The sequence below is a fragment of the Gobio gobio genome (assembly GCF_949357685.1).
Source record: "Gobio gobio genome assembly, chromosome: 18".
In the NCBI taxonomy this organism is placed as follows: Eukaryota; Metazoa; Chordata; class Actinopteri; order Cypriniformes; family Gobionidae; genus Gobio; species Gobio gobio.
Genome location: NC_137111.1, coordinates 44788143 through 44814173, shown reverse-complemented (window position 1 = coordinate 44814173; position 26031 = coordinate 44788143). Strand labels below are relative to the sequence as shown.

The following is a 26031-nucleotide window of genomic DNA, read 5'->3' as shown; positions in this document are numbered from 1 at the left end:
CATTGCGATGCATCAAAATTCTACTGCACACAACAAGGCAAATTTTTAATCAGTCATGAGGCAATACAAGCAGTCAGATATTGAACAACAGATTGTATTGGCTGCTATGTGTGTATTATCACTCTCCTGTATCTTTGACATAAATGTCATTAAATAAAATAAAATTGAATGGTACAGTAAAAAGCTTTGAGACAGGGCACTTCATGAACTCCTGTGCAAATATTAATCCGTAATTACAGTCACACTATTGTAACAACAACCACCACCCAGGCACCCAGCAATAAAAATATTCAGTGCAACACACACAGTAACGTTGACACTAGGGACTCGTCAATTCTCGTGCTTGATTTTAGTGTGGCAGGCGCGTTAGCAGGGCGTAAGCAGCGCATATTTTTTTCGGCGCCCATGTTAACAGATTAGAGCATTCACATCGCACGCAGAGGCGGCGCGGCAGCGCATCGCAGGAGGAGAAGCAGCAGTGCCGCGATCGTTTCGGCGCCGAGTCTATTTTGCCGCGCTGCTCACGCTGATTTAAAGCCACAGTGGATTGTTCTTGATCAAAACTGACCAGATTAACATGGAAAATAACAAATTCCACCATGAAATCATGTAGTGAAGTGCCCCGTGTGTTTCACAATCACCATATGACATCCAGAGCTGTTAAAAAAATTAAAAACACAACACTGCCAGAAGTTTTTGCCCAAACTTCAAAAGCCTGTTTAAATTATTAAAACTAGAAGCATATATTCACTTTAACGTTAACTTACATTTATCATGTGAACTACTTATATACAACAAGTTATATGCATATGTGTTTGGGACAGAGGGGAACACGGTCGCATTTGCAGCATGCTGCCCATCATAAATCAAAGCACGAGACAGACGGGGCTCGGAGGAGAAGACCGTAAATGTGACATAATGTACAATATTTGTCTGCATTTGCAATATCCGCGCGAGACAAACGCTGCCAGTGTGAATCCACAATGGGGGCGCGGGCTCCGGCTCTCCATACCCACCGCTCCGCGTGCGGTGTGAAGCCGGCGTCAGAATCCGAAATGTGCCCAGATGTCCGCTTTCCAATCTTTGGGTGCGTTTTTAATACCCGTCTATCGCGGTCATCTCCCTCCGCCTCAGCCATCTTGATTGTTGTTGTTATGACCCTGGAAATAATTGAAACTTCACAACTTTATTGTCCAACTCAAGTCCAGAAAATAAACGGTGACATAATCGATTATGGCACTTTGCCGCATCGATGCTGAATCGTGCATGCCCCGCATTGCGATGCATCGCTGAATCGATTATTGTTGACACCACTAATTTAAACGATGCCCAATTGGCACTAAGGGGCCTAAAGTGTGCCAAGAAAACATCCCCCACACCATTACACCACCACCACCAGCCTGCACAGTGGTAACAAGGCATGAAGGATCCATGTTCTCATTCTGTTTACGCCAAATTCTGACTCTACCATCTGAATGTCTCAACAGAAATCCAGACTCATCAGACCAGGCAACATTTTTTTTTCCAGTCTTCAACTGTCCAATTTTGGTGAGCTCGTGCAAATTGTAGCCTCTTTTTCCTATTTGTAGTGGAGATGAGTGGTACCCGGTGGGGTCTTCTGCTGTTGTAGCCCATCCGCCTCAAGGTTGTGCGTGTTGTGGCTTCACAAATGCTTTGCTGCATACCTCGGTTGTAACGAGTGGTTATTTCAGTCAAAGTTGCTCTTCTATCAGCTTGAATCAGTCGGCCCATTCTCCTCTGACCTCTAGCATCAACAAGGCATTTTCGCCCACAGGACTGCCGCATACTGGATGTTTTTCCCTTTTCACACCATTCTTTGTAAACCCTAGAAATGGTTGTGTGTGAAAATCCCAGTAACTGAGCAGATTGTGAAATACTCAGACCGGCCCGTCTGGCACCAACAACCATGCCACGCTCAAAACTGCTTAAATCACCTTTCTTTCCCATTCTGACATTCAGTTTGGAGTTCAGGAGACCTTGACCAGGACCACAGCCCTAAATGCATTGAAGCAACTGCCATGTGATTGGTTGATTAGATAATTGCATTAATGAGAAACTGAACAGGTGTTCCTAATAATCCTTTAGGTGAGTGTGTATATATATATATCCTACTTAAATTCATAAATCAAAGCCTCAATCAATATTCATCCTCCTATATAATTATAATGATTTTAATGATTCTTTCCAGTTATGATTTTGCTTATATCAAGAGGATCAATGATTGTTTCTTCCTTTATATTTTCTAAAGTTTGTATTTGGTCTCTGAGTGGTGACTGAGGGTCTGTCCTGGGCGTGTGTGATGTTTCGCAAAAAACACTTCAGAACATGTTGTCGTGTGTTTGGATTTTAGAGGCATCACACACCTCCAACTCGTCAGGAATGCAGTAACAGAGATTGCTCATTTAGCACCGGCTTCCAGAGATGATATGTGGATTTGTCTTTCATTTTATTTATTTAATTTGATATTTCCTTTTACTGAAACCCTAAAGAATCAAGATGAATATGGTCTGTACTATTGTCTGTCTCTCTCACTGAGAGAAAAGCACATGCTATCAGCATGTTTTGGTGAAGTGCTTTGTTGATATGTAGTTAATACTCTCTAACCTTGGGAGAGCTGTCTTTCTAGGGAGCTTTTGTGTGTGTGCTTTGCATGATCTATGCAGGCCCAATATTGAAGATGGACATTTTCTGCACACAACACCAGACTTGAAGACGCCTTTCTACAACCTCCGAGGTCAACAACGATCTAATTCTAGTGATGGGGCGACAACTAGTCTGCCTAGTTTAGTGATATGCTCTGCTATCTATCCTTGTGTGGAAATTTACAGTGACTGTGCATTTTCTCTGCCAATCAGAATCATTCCACATGGCAGTAATGACGTGGTTAGACCTTGAAAACAGTATAACTGTTCAGAAATTGTATGTACGATAGGTGGAGGCGGGGAGACTGGTAGAGGGAGCGCGGCCTACGAACTCCTTGTGAGACTTGAAGAAAAAAAAATGTATTTAATTAATCTAACTCCTGACTCTTGGTCTTCGCTTAGGACCCAGGACCAGTAGGGAAAAATGGTTACCCAAACACTTTTATTCAGCAAGGACGCATTCAATTGTATAAAAGTGACAGACATTTGTAATGTTATAACTTAATTTCAAATAAATGCTGTTCTTTTGAACTTTCTATTCATCAAAGAAATTCTGAAAAGAATCATGGTTTCCACAAAAATATGAACTGTTTTCATCATTGATAAAATTCATAAATGTTTCTTGAGCAGCAAATCAGTATTAGAATGATTTCTGAAGGATCATGTGACACTGAAGACTGGAGTAATGATGCTGAAAATTAAGCTTTGATCACAGGAATAAATTACATTTTATAATATATTCACATAGAAAACAGTTATATGAAATTGTAATAATATTTCACAATATTACTGTTTTTACTGCATTTTTTATTAAATAAATGCAGCCTTGGTGAGCAGAAGAGACTTCTTTCAAAACCTTTTTTTCAAAGACGCCAAACTTTTGAACACAAATAAATACAATAAATATATATATATATATATATATATATATATATATATATATATATATATATATATATATATATATATATATATATATACACACAAAAATTAAAATGCACTATTTTCATGTATTTCTATGAGTGCTTTCATGCTTTACTGTAACTGACCTGGTCAATAGAGATGTGTGTTGGCAGCATCTCTGGGTTTTCCTGTGTCACACATTCATACAGAATCGCTGACAGTAAAGCCACTGTCTCCTGCTTCTGTAGAAACAAGATAGCATGTGTAAACTACAGCAACACAACCCATACATGAACTTTCAGTCATTTACACCTTCATGTCTATGAAGTGCATTTGTGCTTACAACAGAAAATAAAGTTCATCCCTCAGTTTGAAATGGAAATGTTTATTGTAATCCACATAAGGGAAGCGTAGCAGGAAAGTGGGTCATTTTTACTCTCATGTTTACTGTATTCATTAATATTTATAGCTACTGTGACACATGCACTGTTCCAAAACCGAGTGAGTCGCCTCAGTAGTATTTTAAGGCATCATAATAAGACACACTCTTGATATTCACTTCGCTGCCTTATAAAATAGTAATTTTAGATAGTATTCTAAAGTGGCTTGCGTGAATCCATCACAAAGGCAATACCAGAACGTGCTACAATAAATTATCCAAGAAATAAAAATGATAAACTTATATTAAGTAGTATCACTAAAAATGGCAAAGTCTAATTAAAATTGATTATTTCACCCTGATTTTGTGATATGAATATTGTTTTATTAGAATATCATGCCATTAGTTTAGCAACAAGTCAAATGTCAAACTCTGTTGAAAATAACTTAAGTCTCTGGTGTTGAGTTGAGCGGGTAACACTATTGTACTCGCAAAGTTACTTATAGTCAGTAGAGTGTCTAAAGTGGACTATCTAAATAGGACTATGCTTTCCTGTAGCTCAAACAGTAGAGCATGGTGCTAGCAACGCCAAGGTCATGGGTTCGATTCCCAGGGAAAGCAAGAATTGACAAAATGTAAAATGTGTACCTTGAATGCAATGTAAGTCTCTTTGGATAAAAGCGTCTGCCAAATGCATAAATGTAAATGTAAATAAAGTGTGACTGCAGAGCGTTCTAAATCAGTCACTTCTGAGGGTTCATGGCGGTTCAGATGCATTCAGTGTTTATTATCTGGTCTCTGCAAGTCATTTAATTTGCTCTTCATACAGTAGGAAAGAAATGACAACAAATCTACTTTGATGTATTACGGTTATACGTTTGAAACTGAAAGTTTTTATTTGTGGTACCGCCCGCTCACCTGCTGAGCTTCCATTATAAGAGTATTTACTATAAACACATTTGACGTTTGTTTATACACAATGAGGGGGAGTTGCATTATTGTATGTTGTATTTGACAACATACTAGATGATGTCCAGAGATCTTAAAGAAATGTGCATGGGCCTGTGGAGAGCATTTGAGACACGCTTTTGATTTTATACTTTTATATTTAAAAGGCAAGTACTGACACTAGGAACTACAAATGACTGATTTTGGATCCAAAATGTCTGTTTCCCTAAAAATGTACACGTTTCCATCCCAGATTACTCTACACATGTTTGTGGTTTTTTATGCAAACTGAGGGAGGCCTTAATAATTTTTCAACCACATGAGAAATATGCTGGCGATAACACTTAACGTATAACAGGGTATCGTTTGAATTTTAACATCTGGGTGAAAGAGGTTGAGAGACAGGAGAGCGATCTTGTTAGCCCTGGAGTTAGGCCAGGAAGATTTGTCTGCAAGGATACTGTTTAAACGCACAGTTACCTGACAAATAGTTTTAAAGTTAGCCCTGGAGTTAGGCCAGGAAGATTTGTCTGCAAGGGTACTGTTTAAACGCACAGTTACCTGACAAATATTTTTAAAGTTAGCCCTGGAGTTAGGCCAGGAAGATTTGCCTGCAAGGGTACTGTTTAAACGCACAGTTACCATACAAATATTTTTAAAGTTAGCCCTGGAGTTAGGCCAGGAAGATTTGCCTGCAAGGGTACTGTTTAAACGCACAGTTACCATACAAATATTTTTAAAGTTAGCCCTGGAGTTAGGCCAGGAAGATTTGTCTGCAAGGGTACTGTTTAAACGCACAGTTACCTGACAAATATTTTTAAAGTTAGCCCTGGAGTTAGGCCAGGAAGATTTGTCTGCAAGGGTACTGTTTAAACGCACAGTTACCTGACAAATATTTTTAAAGTTAGCCCTGGAGTTAGGCCAGGAAGATTTGCCTGCAAGGGTACTGTTTAAACGCACAGTTACCATACAAATATTTTTAAAGTTAGCCCTGGAGTTAGGCCAGGAAGATTTGTCTGCAAGGGTACTGTTTAAACGCACAGTTACCTGACAAATATTTTTAAAGTTAGCCCTGGAGTTAGGCCAGGAAGATTTGTCTGCAAGGGTACTGTTTAAACGCACAGTTACCTGACAAATATTTTTAAAGTTAGCCCTGGAGTTAGGCCAGGAAGATTTGCCTGCAAGGGTACTGTTTAAACGCACAGTTACCATACAAATATTTTTAAAGTTAGCCCTGGAGTTAGGCCAGGAAGATTTGTCTGCAAGGGTACTGTTTAAACGCACAGTTACCTGACAAATATTTTTAAAGTTAGCCCTGGAGTTAGGCCAGGAAGATTTGCCTGCAAGGGTACTGTTTAAACGCACAGTTACCATACAAATATTTTTAAAGTTAGCCCTGGAGTTAGGCCAGGAAGATTTGCCTGCAAGGGTACTGTTTAAACGCACAGTTACCATACAAATATTTTTAAAGTTAGCCCTGGAGTTAGGCCAGGAAGATTTGTCTGCAAGGGTACTGTTTAAACGCACAGTTACCTGACAAATATTTTTAAAGTTAGCCCTGGAGTTAGGCCAGGAAGATTTGTCTGCAAGGGTACTGTTTAAACGCACAGTTACCTGACAAATATTTTTAAAGTTAGCCCTGGAGTTAGGCCAGGAAGATTTGCCTGCAAGGGTACTGTTTAAACGCACAGTTACCATACAAATATTTTTAAAGTTAGCCCTGGAGTTAGGCCAGGAAGATTTGTCTGCAAGGGTACTGTTTAAACGCACAGTTACCTGACAAATATTTTTAAAGTTAGCCCTGGAGTTAGGCCAGGAAGATTTGCCTGCAAGGGTACTGTTTAAACGCACAGTTACCATACAAATATTTTTAAAGTTAGCCCTGGAGTTAGGCCAGGAAGATTTGCCTGCAAGGGTACTGTTTAAACGCACAGTTACCATACAAATATTTTTAAAGTTAGCCCTGGAGTTAGGCCAGGAAGATTTGTCTGCAAGGGTACTGTTTAAACGCACAGTTACCTGACAAATATTTTTAAAGTTAGCCCTGGAGTTAGGCCAGGAAGATTTGTCTGCAAGGGTACTGTTTAAACGCACAGTTACCTGACAAATATTTTTAAAGTTAGCCCTGGAGTTAGGCCAGGAAGATTTGCCTGCAAGGGTACTGTTTAAACGCACAGTTACCATACAAATATTTTTAAAGTTAGCCCTGGAGTTAGGCCAGGAAGATTTGTCTGCAAGGGTACTGTTTAAACGCACAGTTACCTGACAAATATTTTTAAAGTTAGCCCTGGAGTTAGGCCAGGAAGATTTGTCTGCAAGGGTACTGTTTAAACGCACAGTTACCTGACAAATATTTTTAAAGTTAGCCCTGGAGTTAGGCCAGGAAGATTTGCCTGCAAGGGTACTGTTTAAACGCACAGTTACCATACAAATATTTTTAAAGTTAGCCCTGGAGTTAGGCCAGGAAGATTTGTCTGCAAGGGTACTGTTTAAACGCACAGTTACCTGACAAATATTTTTAAAGTTAGCCCTGGAGTTAGGCCAGGAAGATTTGCCTGCAAGGGTACTGTTTAAACGCACAGTTACCATACAAATATTTTTAAAGTTAGCCCTGGAGTTAGGCCAGGAAGATTTGTCTGCAAGGGTACTGTTTAAACGCACAGTTACCTGACAAATATTTTTAAAGTTAGCCCTGGAGTTAGGCCAGGAAGATTTGCCTGCAAGGGTACCGTTTAAACGCACAGTTACCTGACAAATATTTTTAAAGTTAGCCCTGGAGTTAGGCCAGGAATATTTGCCTGCAAGGGTACTGTTTAAACACAGAGTTAGCTGACAAATATTTGTAAAGTTAGCCCTGGAGTTAGGCCAGGAAGATTTGCCTGCAAGGGTACTGTTTAAACGCACAGTTACCATACAAATATTTTTAAAGTTAGCCCTGGAGTTAGGCCAGGAAGATTTGTCTGCAAGGGTACTGTTTAAACGCACAGTTACCTGACAAATATTTTTAAAGTTAGCCCTGGAGTTAGGCCAGGAAGATTTGCCTGCAAGGGTACTGTTTAAACGCACAGTTACCATACAAATATTTTTAAAGTTAGCCCTGGAGTTAGGCCAGGAAGATTTGTCTGCAAGGGTACTGTTTAAACGCACAGTTACCTGACAAATATTTTTAAAGTTAGCCCTGGAGTTAGGCCAGGAAGATTTGCCTGCAAGGGTACCGTTTAAACGCACAGTTACCTGACAAATATTTTTAAAGTTAGCCCTGGAGTTAGGCCAGGAAGATTTGCCTGCAAGGGTACCGTTTAAACACACAGTTACCTGACAAATATTTTTTAAGTTAGCCCTGGAGTTAGGCCAGGAAGATTTGCCTGCAAGGGTACCGTTTAAACGCACAGTTACCTGACAAATATTTTTAAAGTTAGCCCTGGAGTTAGGCCAGGAAGATTTGCCTGCAAGGGTACCGTTTAAACGCACAGTTACCTGACAAATAGTTTTAAAGTTAGCCCTGGAGTTAGGCCAGGAAGATTTGCCTGCAAGGGTAATGTTTAACAGGTCTTCTTGCGCTTGAACGGTTTAAAGACATTTTAAAATGCACACAAGTTCAGGATTCGATTCCTCTTATCGATTCCTTTAAGTATCTGATTCCAGAATTGTAATCGATTTTCGATTCCCAACCTTAATAACAGAACACAGAACATCCCTTTAAGATGAAAATGACCCATAATAACCCTCTTAAAATCCATAAACACAAAACCCAACGGCTGTTCTACTAAACACTGACGTGGAAACTCTTCATCTGTCATGGATGTTTTAAAAATATATATTAATTACTACACAATTGCATCCTGGAATGTGTCGATCGAGGCCTTTCGCTTTACCGAAACAGTTTTTAAAAGATCAAGTTGTCTCAGTAGAGTGAAATTGTGTCTCTGACAGCTATTTAGTATCCACATCTCTTTCCTTACGAATGCAAAAGCTCTGCAGGGACATGAACACTTTTTTCCGACTGCACAAACCAAGCACTCTGCCTTAAAACAACATGTTTATGGTCTCACATGCTTCATGTTTTCCGAGGCTCTGCAGAAGTATTCGGCGAAGGAGACCAAAGCAGCATCTGAGGTGAAGGTTGAGATGGCCTCGGGCTGCGTAGGAGACGAAAGAGTGGGAGGGAAGGGAAAAATGGCTCATTGCTGTAGTTTGAAAGAACACATTATGCTGCATTAATCCAATTAGGAACACAAGACCTCAGCAAACATCCGGAAACATCTTTATGCTCTGTATTTGCATGAACGGTTTAATGCTTGAATGAAATGACAGCTTTACAAACAGACATATGACAGACATTGGCCAAACCAGTTTGTTCGGGCACACAGACCGACCTTAAATGTGCGAACTTCAGCGCTTCTATTGTTGAGGTTGGGGGCCAATAAACTCTTCCAGCCTTGAGGGTCGTCCTTGTACGGGAGCTGTCCGGCACGCAGTTTCACATAGAGAACGCCGCCTCTGGACAGGATGGATCTAGAAAACAGAATATACTCAAATCACTCTACTCCTGGTCACAGTTAACTTCCAAAACCTGGAGCCGGATTCACGAAACATTCTTAAGAATAAAATTCTTCTTAACTGCCAATTTCTTATTTTCTATCTTAAAGGAACACGCCACTTTTTTTGAAAATAGGCTCATTTTCCGTCTCCCCTAGAGTTACCGTTTTCGAATCCATTCAGCCAATCTCCGGGTGTGTCGGTAGCACTTTTAGCATAGCTTAGCATAGATCATTGAATCTGATTAGACCGTTAGCATCTCGCTAAAAAAAAAAATCCTATTTAAAACTTGATTTTTCTAGGCCGATATGGCTAGGAACTATTCTCTCATTCCTGTGTAATAATCAAGGAACTTTGCTGCCGTCCCATGGGTGCAGCGGTAGGGCTGTGTATCAGCAACAATGTCACGATACGATACTCATCATGATACTGACGTCACGATACGATACGTATCACGATATGGATCAATTTGGAATTAAATTTCTTTTGAACAGAGTTTAGTAACAGTAATATCTGTTTATTGAATAACCAGTGTTAGAATAGTTGTGATAACTGAAAAACTATTTCGTTTTTGTCATTAAAAAAAAGAATGAGTTAAATGAAATAAATAAATTGTCACAAAAAAAACTTTGGAAAGGCTTGGTTCTTGATTATTTTGGATATATATATAAGGTACAATACATGGCAAATTTGGTATGTAAAACAAATCTCATGATAAATCTAAAATCTAAAACAAATTTGGGAAAACAAATCTCTTAACTAATGCTGTAAACTATGGGAGTCAGTTGTACTAATTATGTACTAACATTAAAGGTAAAAATGAACTGATTTGTACAAACACTTAAATTACACAAAATTACATGTTTTTTTATAATAATAAAGTTATAATATTAACGTTACAAATTACATAATAATATACATATTTTTTGAAATATAAACATTTAAATGGTGGCTGTCATAAAAACTTGCCAGGTTAATTCAAACATGCATTCAATATTGAAGAACATTACAAATTATAATGAATATGTAATATGGTGCATATATTTAGCAAAATGCTCCTCTCTAGAGTCAATTTTTCTAGCTGACTAACGAGTTTATGGACACTGGAATAACAATACAAGTACACCTCAGGAAACATTATAAAATAATAATAAAAAATTCCATGCCATGGGACCTTTAAGAAAATATTTCAGAACTTAAGAATTTTTTAAGAATTGCACTTAGGAACATTCTTACGAACTTATCATAAGATTTTTCTTAACTTCTTTCTTAAGAAGATTTTGGTGAATCCGGCCCCTGGTGAGCTGGCTTGCTGTCTACATATGGAGCTTCTTTCTAAAGCAGCATACTAACTGACCTGGAACTTACTAAACATGTGACACACAAATAGAGCTGATATTGATTCGCTTGAGATGTCAGCATGTCATTAAGCATAAAACTACACTACTGGTCAAAAGTTTGGGGTCTGTAAGACTTTATGTTTTTGAAAGAAGTCTACTTCAAAATACTCACCAAGGCTGCATTTATTTGATAAAAAATACAGTAAAAACAGTAATATTAGTAAAAATTACTACAATATAAAAGAACTGTTTACTATTTAAATGTATTGTAAAATGTAATTTATTCCTGTGATCAAAGCTGAATTTTCAGCATCATTACTCCAGTCTTCAGTGTCACATGACCCTTCAGAAATAATTGTAATATGATAATTTACAGCTCAAAAACATCTATTATTATTATTTTTATTATTATTATTATCATCAATGTGAAAACAGTTGCGCTGCTTCATATTTTCTGTGGAAGATTCTTTGATGAAAAGAAAGAACAGCATTTATTTGAAATGGAAAGCCTTTGTAACATAAATGTCTTTGCTGTCACTTTTGATCAATTGAATGCATAAAAGCTGAATAAATTTGAATAAAATGTAAATTAATAACATGGTAGTGTGTATATAGTCAATTTAAAAATGTGGTTAATCTATTTATATTAATTTAAATATGAACATTTTAGCCTCTTTTGGATGATTTCCCCCACCCCCACGATCTTGTCGCAGTGCATTATGGGATTGCTTCATCTAGAAGAACATGTGTTGCTCCTTAGATTGCTAAAAGAAATTGCGGGCCACCTATTGGGAAAGTGTTCGCATATGGACCGTGGCTACGATGCCTCGAAATACTGTCTAGATAGGCAGCTGAGGTTATGGAACCAAGCTCAAAGCTGTTTAGTTTGACTCCATCTCTGTTAATCTACATGCAGACTTACTGCAGATGATGGGTTCCTTTACTGATGTCGATGTTTAGCTCCCAATATCGTGGACCTTTTACCTTAATCTGGATGCAAAGAGAAAAAAATTAAAGGTCAGATTGAGGGACTTCACATGAGCTATACTTGGAAGTGGAAGTTTAATTTGTTACCCGTTTCAGAAGGTGAAGTTCAGGCAGCATGGTGGGAGCCATCAACTCCACGGTTGTCTCTTCGTACCACTGCGTCTCCTATTAAACATATACCACATGCACGCACAAACAGATTAGAAACCTAACGCCTTGCATCACAATGTATACGTCTGCTATGCGTGACTCTATGCCTGCGTGAGCAAAGACGTCCTTGTAATTGCTGTGAACAGCTGGTTCCCTTCCTTTGGCTGGCGTCATTTAATTGAAAAGATGAGTCCTCTCAAAGCAGCAGGAGAGACATGGTCAGACGCCACAGTCAACCTTCAACAGTCCTTCGCCATGTTTATCACCCAAGAATCTCTTTGATGTGGCCTAATGGCTTCACATGCAACGGGACTAGATGTTGAGCTACGTGATAATTACGCAGTCTTCAACAACAAATGGCATTGGGAAAAAAAGTGATTTGAATAAAGAATTGGGATCATGAAACGTGCCAGATCTGAATGTGTTTGCAGTGCACTTTTGAGGAGGCTTTTTGACCTGGTAATGAAGGTCAAATTCATCTTTAATTATATAATATAAAATATAAAAGCTTATTCTAAAAATAATAACCACTATAATAGTATATAAATAACACTGGCTGTAACTGCATGTGAGTAAGTGTACGTTTTGAAAGGCGTGCGGCACATACCTTGTAGGTGACATCTAGCAGAGCGTAGCAGGGTTTGAGTGTGTCCACGTCTACAGGAACCAGCAGACGAGGTTCTGCTGCGAGCACAGCCAGGTGGCGCAATGCCTGAAGGTGATACCTTCAAAGAAGAACAGGAACATATGTTTAGGAGAATAAAAAAAAAGCTGATTTAAAGCACACACCAAATGTGTGTGTATTTCAGCAGTGGCGTGTAGTCACTCCTTCTAGCCACTTTGGCAGGATGAATTCTATATATGAAGAGTTCGGTTGCAAAACGCGATAAACGCCATTTTTTGACATTTGGATTTTATTATTGGAAATCACTGTTTAAATGTAACTTAATCTATGTGTGAATTGCTGCCATTAATAAGATTTAAAAATGTACATTTTAAGCCTACTACAAAATGTATTTTTTCTCAAAACGCGATATCCGCCAGCCCAGTTTCTTTACAAAGTGCGAAATAGAACGTTCAGGATGCTGCGCGAGCTCAGGATGTCACGCGAGGAGAGAGTCACCGGTGAAGTGCTCCGAGTTTGCTCAGTGATTTAACGATAATATCAAAACAAAAAACATATTTTTAAAAAGAGGATTCAATAGGCTAACTAAAAAACGTTTACCATTTAATTGTTTATACTGTAGGCGAGCTGTCAGTCATGTACGCTACGTCACTGATCAACAGCTGTCTGTCAGTCAGAGAATCAAAGCTTCAGAGTCAAGCTAACGTTATGGATTTCGATGACGGATTGGAGCCGATCATTCCAGCTGCTGTTGGGAGAAAGAGGAAGGCATCTAAAGAAAATCATCAAAGGGAGAAGACCAAACGGGCAAGGCATTCAGGGGAGGGAAAACATCCAAAGATGAATTGTGGTCATTGTGCGACTGCAAGTAATGTTGGTCTGTCATGCCCACACACACACACACACACACACACAAACACAAACACAAACACAAACACAAACACAAACACAAACACACACAAAAAACATTGATTCACTAGCTTTTCTTAATGGTATTACAGTAGTAGAATATAGCCTAAGGTGGATATATAGCGTTTTGCAAAAAAAAAAAAAAAAAAAAAAATTATGTTGTGTATGTTCTGGCCACAACTAACTCGGAATCTTATTATTATTAATCAATCTTTGTATATACTATTCCATATATTTATGATGTATTGTTTTTTAACCAATTTAAGATGTTTGACAATGTTAAGATAAATATATTGCATTTTGGCATGGTTTTTGACTTATTTATGAACTATTTATGGACATAAAATTAAATAAAAAATATCCTGGATTTGAAGAATATTGTGTCCCTGGCCTTCACTGAGCTCAAGTAATAGTTTAATTTACAAAAAATTGTGAATGAACTTGACTGTTGATGTCTTAAATAATAATGTCAAATAACCAACATTTCTCAAAATGGATATATCTCGTTTTGCAACGAAACTCTTCATATAGGCTATTATTTTTTTAATTGTAGTCTTTTAAAAAAGACATCTGAAATAAACCAAGTGCAATGTATGTATACATATCGATACTGAAATATCTGAAACGCTTCCAATACTAATTTTCCGCAGAATAGACACACGAAACCAGCTTCTCTTTCTCTCTCTCTCTCTCATCTCTCTGACAGCGAGTGACACAAACCCGCCTCCACTCACTCAATCACACGCTACATTTGCTCTGGATGAATATTGTTGGTGTGACAGGGCTTGAATTTGACTAATTCCTGCAGATTTCGTGTTCACACCCAAAGTGTTGGCACATAAAGCCGCCTCTCAGGACTAAATTTTTTTATTTTTCGCTGCTTATTGCGCTTACAGTCTAATACAAACAAAATTATGTCAAAATGCCGGTCTTGGCGAGTATTCTCGTAAATACAGTCAATTATGTTTTAAGTGAACATAAAAGGTGGAGAAAGAAAACACACGTGTAACAGTATAATGATCCGTGCGTCAGGTCTTAAAGTGACAGCAGCCTAATATACACGTTGACAAATTATGAGATAAATGTCAAAAATATCTATATGTTTTTCCCCCGTGGTATCAATGTAAACATTGTGGCCAGTGAAAATGTTCAGCGACTAGTAACTTTGGAAAACCACTAGCCACAGTGGCTGCTGAGCAAAAACGTTCATGTCAAGCCCTGCTTCCAACCTAAAAACCCAAACCTTTCCGCCAGTCTGACTAGCCGGTTGTAGTTAGCAATTCGGGAGTACACGTTTCAATTACTGTTAAGTCAAAGGTTAATGTCATTTCTATTTTTTGTGGTAGTAGCAGAAATTAAATCGTCTCATCCGAATATGCCTACTTCCATACTATATGTAGGTGAAAAACAGTGTGTGAGCTGAGTAGCATGTCCGAATTCATAAAACAGTAGGCGAAAAGTACCTGAATGACCTAATACTTCTGGTGAGACTCTGAAGTGTGCATCCGATGGACACTTTACTATCCCATGATGCCACGGGAGAGGATTTGTGAATCGACATGAAGCGCCAAAAATGATGTTGTAGGTCACATGACAGATGTAGTGCGTTCATTCATACTACACACTAGTGTTGTCAAAAATATCGATATTTCGATATGTATCGATACTGAAATATCTGAAACGATACGATACTCCTTTTTTACAGTATCGATACCAGCTGCGCTCTCTTCTCCTCTCAGACCGACAGCGAGTAACTTGACACGCACCCGCCTCCTCTCATTCAGTCCGGTTAACCCTCCGAACACGGTGAACGCGTATTCTGCCGGATATTTCCTCATGACTGCGTGTTAGTGTAACGGTCTGAATCTCGCGCGGGGTTGCACTTAACGTTAATTCCACTCATTCCCGCAGATTTCGCACTCGCATCTGAAGCGCACACATATACCGTAATAAAGCCGCCTCTGAAATACAAGTGCAAAAATTAGCTCCTTTTTCCAGCTTATTAATGGTCAAATACACTAAAAAAAATTCTCAATGTCAATCTTGGTGAGTCTTAACATGAACACAGTCGTAACCAGTTCAGGAAGAATGAGTAGCAGGAACAGTGTTTGGGATCCAAGCGTGCGTCAGGTCTTAAAGGGAAAGTAGTTATTTATTATTCAAACTACAAAAAGACAAACGATCACTTGCTGCTCTGGACTGATTAACTTGTGTAACTTTAATGGATTAATATGTATTAATTTTTTTACAATGAAGATTATACAATGTTATTTTAAATTGTATTACTTTGTTTTGTTAATTCAGTTTCTTACCTGAATACTGTTAGACCTACCTGAAAAAATAAAGCAGTCTTTTTAATTTGTATCTTTATTCTATTGTATTTATTTAGCAATTGTTTGTAATTTGTTTATTTGTTATTATTTTATTACTGTTTACTCGTCTTTTTAAATTCAATTTGAAACAAGCTTCCTTGTGCTGTATGTAAGCTATTGCAACAAAATTAGTTAGCAAATATTTGTGGGATAATTGTAATGGTAATTGATCAACGTTTATATATGAGAAAAAGCTTAAAAGCTTTATCATATAAACTGACCTCTTCAACATAATTTTAATTGCTTAGACTTTCAATAGACGAAAAAAAAAGTTTGACAGTAGCCTTTATGCAGCGTTTTTTCCCTGTGGTTTCGAAAATGGTATCGAATATCGATATTTTTTTAAGGTATCGTATCGAAGTTAGAAATTCCAGTATCGTGACAACACTACTACACACATTCATACTATATAGAGCGTACTTTCAGTCGTGAACTAAGTTTCAAACCAAATGTAGTACCTACTATACAGTATGCGATTTCAGACGCAGCCTAAACGTCTTGTTTTACAAAAAATATTTTGAGTTTGAAATAAAACATTTCATTACAAAAGTGTGCTTGTGCTGTTTCTTTAAAATTAATGCCACTTGCTTTGATACTTTGTCATCTAATGCAAAGACATTCACTCATTTTTACGTGTAATACTTTTTGGGCCTGATGTATAAAATGACACGTTGACAGTGACACCATGTAGATACAGGCGATTAGCACGAACACATTCACGATTCTGAGTAACAAGTTTCACTTATAGTAAAAGTGAAAGTGGCTTTCCTCAGAAGTGAAGACAATACAGCCATATTGGCTCATTGTGTGTGTGTGTGTGTGTGTGTGTGTGTGTGTGTGTGTGTGTGTGTGTGTGTGTGTGTGTGTGTGTGTGTGTGTGTGTGTGTGTGTGTGTGTGTGTGTGTGTGTGTGTGTGTGTGTGTGTGTGTGTGTGTGTGGACACAAATGTGTATAATGACATGGGTATGACATAGGTATTACAAAAAGAGGGTGAAATATGAGGACGTTCCCCATGTCCTCACTTTTCAAAATGCTTATAAATCATACAGAACAAGTTTTTTTTCACAGAAAGTGAACAGCACAGTCTCCTGTGAGGGTTAGGTTTAGGGGCAAGGGCAGTGTAAGGGGATAGAAAATACGGTTTGTACGGTATAAAAACCATTACGCCTATGGAATGTCCTCACATTTCACAAAAACAAACGTGTGTGTGTGTGTGTGTGTGTGTGTGTGTGTGTGTGTGTGTGTGTGTGTGTGTGTGTGTTAGCAGCTGATGTGCATCTACCTGTTGTCTGTGCTGTGAGCAGGAAAATGAGGATAAAGTGCACAAAGGAGGGCAGCAATGGCTGAGTTGGAGGTGCTGAGGGTGTACCTGTGGAAAAAAAAGCATGTTAGAAAAATTTCAGTCTGGACAAGTTTTTGACTGGCATCATACTATCAGCTGAGTGAGGGAAATGTAAATCAGTGAACAATGCATGTGAGCTGACATCGGAAAAATTTGTACAATCCAAACAATGGACGCACATGCTGCATATTCAATTGTCCCAGGAGGCAATATTTCAAAGTGCATGTGACGCACGCAATTGTGTTGCGAGGGGGAAATTGGTCATCCATTGTTCACTGGTACTATTTGTGCTCTTTCAAAGGCCTCACTTAAAAATAATGGCCGAGTTGAAGAGTGCACTTGAACAGGTTCTGACAGGACGAGAGGCTCTTACTGTGCCTTTCATTGACCTTGTTAGAGGTCAAATTATTTTGCTTTAAAAATGCTCAAGAGCCTGTGTACCGGCCCACCACACCACCTGCATCACACACACGCGCTTCCATACATTTGTTATATGCCATTTTTCTCTTATCTGCAGCAGCAAGAATGCAGGGTGGCATCTGACATTTTTGGACAACGTAAATGACATGGTTCATGTGAGGTCATGTGGCTTCTTCCACTTTTAAACTTGGCGCATGAAGAAGCATCATTGCAAGATTTGACGTCAATGACGATCCTCATGCATCGTGTGACCGAATGTAACTTTGAATATGCAGAAGTATGAATGACATGAGGATGAGTAAACGATGACAGAATTCCTTTGTGGATGAACTTCCTTTAATGCATAATTTAGTAGAGAATAAAATGTGGGGTCAAAGGAGATGAAGACATTTTTGTAACAGAGGAAGTATTGTAATAAAAAGCTATTATTGTAGTTTTAAAGTCAGAGGACAAAATACAATAATACTTTATCTGCGGTTATAAATATCATGAACTGTAGCTGACATGTTCTCATGCTTTGCTTGGCCGTATACCAACAACCTTTGTCCTGAGGAATTATTCATGCCTGTGTGGGAGGAGTTACAAATCAAAGTTTAATATAGTGCTGCAGGAATGAGCCCTTAAAGGGTTAGTTCACCCAAAAATGAAAATTCTGTCATTAATTCCTCACCCTCATGTCGTTCGCAGAGGTGGACAAAGTACACAACTCCATTACTCGAGTGAGAGTAAAAGTACTACTGGTCAAACATTACTCCGTTACAAGTGAAAGTTGTTAAAAACTATTTTTACTTAAGTAAAAGTATAGAAGTACTTGCTTTTAAAAGTACTTAAGTATCAAAAGTAAATTTCCTTTTTTATGTCAATGCATTATTTTATTATTGTTGCATTGTTGTATAAATGCACGCTATGCCATGGTGGTTTAAGCCAGTCATTGATGCTCCATACGACCACCTTGAACTAATTTAAATACTTAAAAGTTACAAAGCTTTTTACAAAGCTGCTGTCACTTTAAGGCAGAATGCACAAATCCTACACACTGATACACATCCGATATTCCCCCAACTGTTTACGTTCACTTAAGACATAATCAACTTTGTTTATGTGAATACTTTCCAAAATGAAAATTGACATTTTGTGTGTATTGGTCTGTTTAAGTGCGAAAACCCCCCAAAAGAAAGCTCTATTCAGTACTCAGGCTCTGGCATCTCAGAGGCACAAAAAACAGACTTCAGATTCTTCCATATGTCTATGCTTCTCTTTCTCCCAGACATTTACATTTTGCTTAAAGAAGAAAAAAAATCATCCACTGACTTGCAAAGCTGCTACAGAAACGACTTTTGACTTTGAGGACCTTGATAGAAATGTAGTGGAGTAAAAAGTACGATATTTGTCTTTCAAATGTAGTGAAGTTAAAGTAAAAGTTTCCCTAAAAAAATAATACTTCAGTAAAGTACAGATACTCAAAAAGTGTACTTAAGTACAGTACTCAAGTAAATGTACTTCGTTACTGTCCACCTCTGGTCGTTGGACACCCGTAAGACCTCCGTTCATATTCGGAACACAAATGAAGATATTTTAGTTGAAAGCTGATGGCTGAGAAAGGCTTCAGATAGGCCTCCATTGGCATTCAGTACATTTACACTCCCAAGATCCATAAAAGGCACTTAAAACGTCGTTACAAAGTCCATCTCACCACAGTGGCTCTACAATAATTTTACGATGCGACGACAATAGTTTTTGTGCGCAAAAAAAAATCAAAATAACACCTTTATCCAACTTGTTCTCGACTTCCGTGTGTGCCTCCACGACGCATGCGCGAGAATATGACGTAGCGCCGGCGTAATAAACCTTTGTCAGTCACAGAGCTTACTTTGATTAATAATCCAAAAGCCAAATGAAAAATCTTATTAGCTTTTTCAAGGGAACCACAGTGATGACGAATTCCGAGTTGGCCCACAAAAATACTTGGGGATAGGGGTTTGCCTTAAAGGGATAGTTCACCCAAAAATGAAAATTAGCCCATGATTTACTCAACCTCAAGTCATGGTGTATATGACATTCTTCTTTCAGACGAACACAATCCAAGTTATATTAAAAAGTCCTGGCTCATCAAAGCATTATAATGGCAGTGAATGGCTGTTTCTGTTTTGAAGTCCATAAAAGTGCATCCATCCATCATAAAAAAGCTCCACTCGGCTCTGGGGGGTTAATAAAGGCAATCTGAAGTAATGCGTTTGTGTAAGAAAAATATCCACATTTAAAACTTTAAAAAATGTAATCTCTAACTTCTGCTAACTGTCGCACGCGCGTTCACAAGAGACTGGCGTGCCAGTGTAGGACGCAGGCATAGCGCAAGTTCCGGTGACAAACGCGGAAGCGCAGAGGATAGAACAAAACACAACTTGGTTCTCGCGAGAACTAGCATATTCTCACCAGAGTGTCCTACGTCATAGACTGGAACGCCAGTCTCTCCTGAACGTGTGTACAACAGTTTGAAGAAGTTAGAGATTACAGTTTGTAAAGTTTTAAATAGGGATATTTTTCTTACACAAACGCATCGTTTTGCTTCAAAAGGCCTTTATTAACCCCCCGGAGCCGTGTGGAGCAGTTATATGATGGATAGTACTGTTGTCAAAAGTACTGACCGCAATACCAAGTCGGTACTTAAATTAAAAATGTGATGCTTTGAGCGCTGTTGAGCGGAATCACCTCTGATTGGCCATTGTGCTCACAGACATCATCAAATATGTCTGTGATTGGCTACAATGATCAGCGCTTCAAAAACATGTTGCAAATATACATCAATGACGTTTTCACGGAGCGCTTACACAGATACACACGGTTTGAATGCAGGCGCCTATCAACTGGTCCACTGGTCGACCCCTGCTTGTGCTTTCAGATTCTCCTGCTCCCGCTTTCAAAACACTTCCGTGCGTTGATCATTGTAGCCAATCACAGACGCATCCAATGAGCACATGAGCACAATGGGCAGTCAGAGGTGTTTATGATTCCAGCTCAACAGCGCTCAGTCACATTTTTAAAATGTCAGTACCGACTTAGTATCGCGGTCGGTACTTTTGACAACACTTATGGAGAGACGCACTTTTATAAACTTCAAAACAGAATCAGCCATTTGCTGCCATTATAAAGCTTGGGAGAGCCAGGACATTTTTTAATATAACTCAGATTTTATTCGTCTGAAAGAAGAATGTCATATACACCTAGAATAACTTGAGGGTGAATAAATCATGGGGTGATTTTTATTTTTTGGTGAACTATCCCTTTAAGCTATAGTATAGCTATAGTAATAGTGATGCTTGCCTTAACAAACACTACTAAAAAAAAAACATAACGACTATAAAATGTGTAGTGTGGGTAAAGATGATCTCTGAGCTGATGTGATTTCAATTTGATATATTTCACTGAATGGTATTATGATTTTGGTAGAATCAAACTCAACCAACCTCCCTCCGCCCAAGCAGAGCAGGCCCAGGGCCATGTGATGGGCCATGTGGAAGCCATAGTTCATCTCGCCAAAGGTGCGTTTGTGGAGGAAGCGGCACAGCTGCAACACTTTCAAGTTCCCTGAACCGGCCATGACCATAGAAACCGCCAAGAGGACCATGCTCAAGCACGTCTGCAGGTTATACTGCCCTGTCTGGAGGACACCCAAAAGTTGTGTGAACTTTGATTTATGAGATTTTGGTGACATTATGATGGGCGCCATTGATGCCAATAAATACTTACCACCGTAGCCGTTGAGGTCGTCAAACACTGCATGAAGTTTCGGGCAAATTTGTACTAAAGGAGAAAGAATATGCTTAGAGAACTTTCGGAAAAATCACAAATCTGTAAGGGGGAAGTAAATGTCCTCTTACTAAACAGTCAAAAGCATCTGAATTTGCAGACCCAGCAAACCGAAACCCCACGGCCAGGCAGCCTCCGGCAATTATATAGTCATGAGCTTGACTGTGGAAACAGTGACAACTTTATTTCAGTCAAAGGAACAAAATCTCTCAGATAGTCAATGGAAATTCATGTCATACACGAGGAGCGTTATAGAAAACACCTCCACATGAATGAGAAACAGCCTGTGGGCATATGGATCTCCTACAAATCACACAAGTCGATGAAAACAAATTAATCAGAGTCGGCTGCTACTCACACTAAGGTCTCCATGTTAAGATCCTCAGAGACGGACGTCTGCTCCTGGTTTCCGATGTTTTCTTTGATGATCTGAAAACATGCTTATTTTTAGCTTTAATCGTATTAAGAGGGCCTGACACGGTCTACATGACATCTCTGTTCACTAATAATGACCAATAATGCGCAAGCTCTGTGCTAGAAGCCAGCAACAGTAAAATGGAAGACTTTTTGTATTTATTTAAAGCTTTGTCCATTTGTGATTTCCATAAATGTTCAAGAAAGAAAATTTAACTTGAGGTCAGATTTTCCATCGACGTACATTGATAGAATGTTTTCAAACATTCCACAAACTAACCATCAGGGATGATGTCATCGATACTTGAATACTGAATTGTGATTGGTCTTATCTTTTTGTCATGCAAAGATGAGAATATAAAAGCAACATTAACAGTGAAAAACACTCTCAGAGCTCTGGCTGTTGGGGCGAATTTCTAAAGCAAACAGAATCAAATTCTTAATACCTAAATTGGATCTGCAACAATTGCATCATGGTGAATTTACCTCACTATTAAAAGACACTTTTGAGACATCTCAATGACCTTCCTCTCCCTTGCTCAATGACCTGCACACCACCTCTACAGTTGAAGTGACCAAACAGTTCCACGTTTCACAACACAAGCATTGCTAAATATTTGACCAACCTATGAACTTACAGGGAAGGGGGAAGTAAAAACATGACCTGAGGCAAAAAATGTGCTTCCTCTTTTGAGAAACTAGTTGGAAGCAGAAAGCAATGTTATATCCGGCAGTATGTTGGAGCTCAAACATACCTGAGGCACATTACTGGTCACCCAATCAGCATTGGGAACGATCTCATCCCACATGATAAGACATCTGGCCAGCGTCTGTAGAGAGAACAAAGACACAGCTACTAAACACAAAGAGCTTGCTATGAATACACATTTCACACTGAATTGTCAACAAGGCAATATTTGTGCATCCCTTTCTTTAGAAGCGTTCATGTTTATTGGTTAAATTCTATATGGCTCGGTTTCAAAACCTAGTGAGCTAGCTTGCCTACTCACCAGATGCTTTTTATGAGGCTGATCACACAAAGCATTTTGGCATTTAAAAACGTGAGAATGGAATAAGAAAAAAAGTTTATTAAAAGTTGACCATCTTTAGCTTAGACATGAGATGCGAGGGCAAGCCGTTTACTATGAAGGGCCAAAAGTCAAACTTGATTGAGTTAAATGTTGCATTATATCCAACTGTATTATATTAAAATGTATATGTTCAATCAAATTAATTTATATTCTCCACATTTAAATGCAAAAATAAAAAAAATATTTGTGAGTTTGGCAAAAGCATGGTTCTAAGCTGCAGGAATTTTAACAGAGTAGTACGTCTGAATACATAGTATTTAGAAAACAGTAGGCGAAAAAAGTACCTGGATGACCTGCTACTTCCGGCGAGATTCTGAAGTGCGCATTTGATGGACACTTTACTACATTTACATTTATGCATTTAGCAGACGCTTTTATCCAAAGCGACTTACAACTGAGGAGTACAGGAAGCGATCCGTCATGAGGAGACAGCGAAACACAGAAAGTGCCTGAAGTACTAAGTTTTGGACATTGCACAGAGCATCATACACTAGGGCAGGGAAGAAGTAGAGAAAAATAGAAGGAAAATAAGAAAAAGGATGTGTTTTTTTTGTTGTTTTTTTAAGATGAGGTTAAGTACTATCCCATGAGGCCACGGGAGATGATTTATGAATGGAGGTGAAGCGACGTAACTGACGCTGGTAGGTCACATGATAATGAAAACAGTCTGGATTACATTCATACTACACACAACTAGGCCTGTCGCGATTGGTCGATACAATCGACTGCGTCGACGCTGATAATTGGTCGACATCAATATTTTTAATCGACTGGGTAATTTGGGTACGATATGAAATGTTATCAGTACTGGTACTTTAAAAATGACAGCACTTTAAATATGTAAAATGCACATCCTGGCAAGTATTCAGGTAAACACAGTAAGATTTGTCTTTAGTGAACGTACGCAGAGTTGAATGAGAAATCGAATGTGTTACAATGAATTTGGTCCGTGTAGCTCTTAAAGCGCCGGACCTAATATTCTGTGTGATTAATGTTAATCAAACAACAAAAGAAAATAGAAAATCACCCAATGCCTGACTGAATAACTAATATATATTTATTAAGAATCAGTATAGTTAATTTAAAGAGTGACTATGCAGTTTTGTTTTTACATTTGATTATCTAATTTCTTTATTGAATGCTACTGTTAATTAGAGCTACTCTAGCTGAAAATTGTCATATTGTTTGTAATTTACATTTTGGCTTATTTAAAAAAAAAACAGATACAATAAATTAAATATCTATATTGTAAATTCTGTAAAATTATTCAATTACTTTGACTGTTTTTTTGCCATGGTATCGATATCGAGGTATTTTAGTCTGGTATCGTATCGAAGTCATCATTTTGATCAATAATTATGTTGGTTTACAAATTTGTACCTTTTTACATTTTACTACATTTTGTCAAGGGCTTGTTTACATTTATACTTTTTTATAGTACACTACTGAATGCCAAAGTTGCAAGTTAAATTGTCGAAAATTATTGAGAAATTAGTCGATTTTGCACACCTATTTGTCTTAAAGCATATTAAAAACACCACATAGACATACAAACATTAAAAAGTTGATTATCACCAAAGGGGGTCTTTAAGGTTTTGGAACAGTGCCAGAAAGGAAGTGACATTCCTGTTGATTAACAGGCACAGCAGGCTAAAATGACCCCATATGTGGCCTAAAAAGCCATCGTAAAACATGAGAACACTTGGTACAAGATGTGATTGAACCCAACGTGAGGTGTTAATGTGTAAGTCCCTATGAGCCCAGAGGCTGTCGGCCCTGTAACTCGCTCACCCTCAGCAGCAAAAACTCCGGCTTGATGAAGTCCAGCAGGAACATGGTGTCTGGGGCTTTCAGCCAATCAGCTATAGACCTGGAGGAGTCCAGAGAGACAGGTGTGAATGTGAGAGAGAAGACAGGCCGAAAGAAGCCAGCTATAATCTTGCACTGCTCTTAAGAACTGAGGAAGATCTCTGTCTTTTTTCACACAAAGCATTACATGTTATACTTAATTTAAGGTAAGGTGTGTGATTTTTGGGATCACTTTCTTATCCTTCTCATCCTGGTTTACTGCACAGAGACAACTATAATTTGTAAGTTGACTTTCTGAAGAGTGTAACACTGACTAGATCATCAACTTCTAGATCAACCAATGCTGAGAATATGCTGCAGGACTATCTGTTTGCTCAACAATGGAAGACAAAAGAGAGCAGTAAAATCCTAATATATTTGCATAATATGTTTGCTGCTGCTAGTGTGGTGTTATTTTTAAAGTGCCCCTATTATGGTTTTCTGATTATTTCCTTTCATGCCGTGTTTAATACAGCTGATTGTGAATCTAAACGTTCTGCAAAATTGTAAAGTCGAAAGTGCATGATAAATAAGGTTGTCTCCCAAAAGAAAGAATCGAATCTGATCCGCCTATACGAGTCATTTGTAATTCGAATCTCGCTGTGTGACGGTTCTACATCACTAGAACAGACATTTGCATAATGCCCGCCTCTGTTGTACATTGTCCGCCCGTGAACAACTTGACCCGCCCTCAAACAATCATTTTACTAACGACTGCTTCTCAAATCAACGAGTTCAACGTAGGATTCGCAAAACGCTTGCACTGGAAAGATGGGTCAGTACCCAAATTATTTGTACCAGCTTGCTCCTCAGAATCACACCCTTTAAGTATTATTAATTATTGATACATACATATATACACATATATATATATATATATATATATATATATATATATATATATATATATATATATATATATATATATATATATATATATATATATTTTTTTTTTTTTTTTTTTTTTTTTTTTTCTTTTTTTTTTCTACAAGGTGTTAAAAAAGACGTAGTTTTGTGTTTTATATTGTGTAAGTTTCCCGCTAACTCACGTTATTACTGTCTTACTTCTGCTCATCAGCTGTGGGCCACTATTACCTAAAACTGAGTCTATTAATGCAGATTGTCTGTCGTTCTTACTACTTTGAGTAAAGATAAAGAATGGAGCTAGATTTGTTTTGCAAGCTTTAATGTTAAAGTCATTCACGTTAGTGCTCGAATAACATATGCGCTGTTATTGAAACAGTTCCCACATGTGCACCGCAATAAATCACAAATAAAAAACATGGGTTTGATG

The 26031-nt window shown here is 38.2% G+C and overlaps 1 protein-coding gene across 1 annotated transcript in view; it reads right to left on the bottom strand.

Annotated features, from left to right (window-relative positions):
* anapc1 (anaphase promoting complex subunit 1) overlaps positions 1-26031 on the bottom strand; it is a 107813-nt gene that overhangs the window by 7258 nt on the left and 74524 nt on the right. The window contains exons 33-45 of the mRNA XM_079843584.1: positions 24681-24759; positions 22554-22628; positions 21743-21813; positions 21456-21546; positions 21325-21378; positions 21042-21235; positions 17098-17184; positions 12517-12634; positions 11847-11924; positions 11695-11762; positions 9270-9408; positions 8946-9032; positions 3713-3808 (exon numbers count right to left, since the gene is read on the bottom strand). Coding sequence (XP_079699710.1) covers positions 3713-3808; positions 8946-9032; positions 9270-9408; positions 11695-11762; positions 11847-11924; positions 12517-12634; positions 17098-17184; positions 21042-21235; positions 21325-21378; positions 21456-21546; positions 21743-21813; positions 22554-22628; positions 24681-24759 — 1237 coding nt within the window. The remainder of the gene's footprint in view (positions 1-3712; positions 3809-8945; positions 9033-9269; positions 9409-11694; positions 11763-11846; positions 11925-12516; positions 12635-17097; positions 17185-21041; positions 21236-21324; positions 21379-21455; positions 21547-21742; positions 21814-22553; positions 22629-24680; positions 24760-26031) is intronic.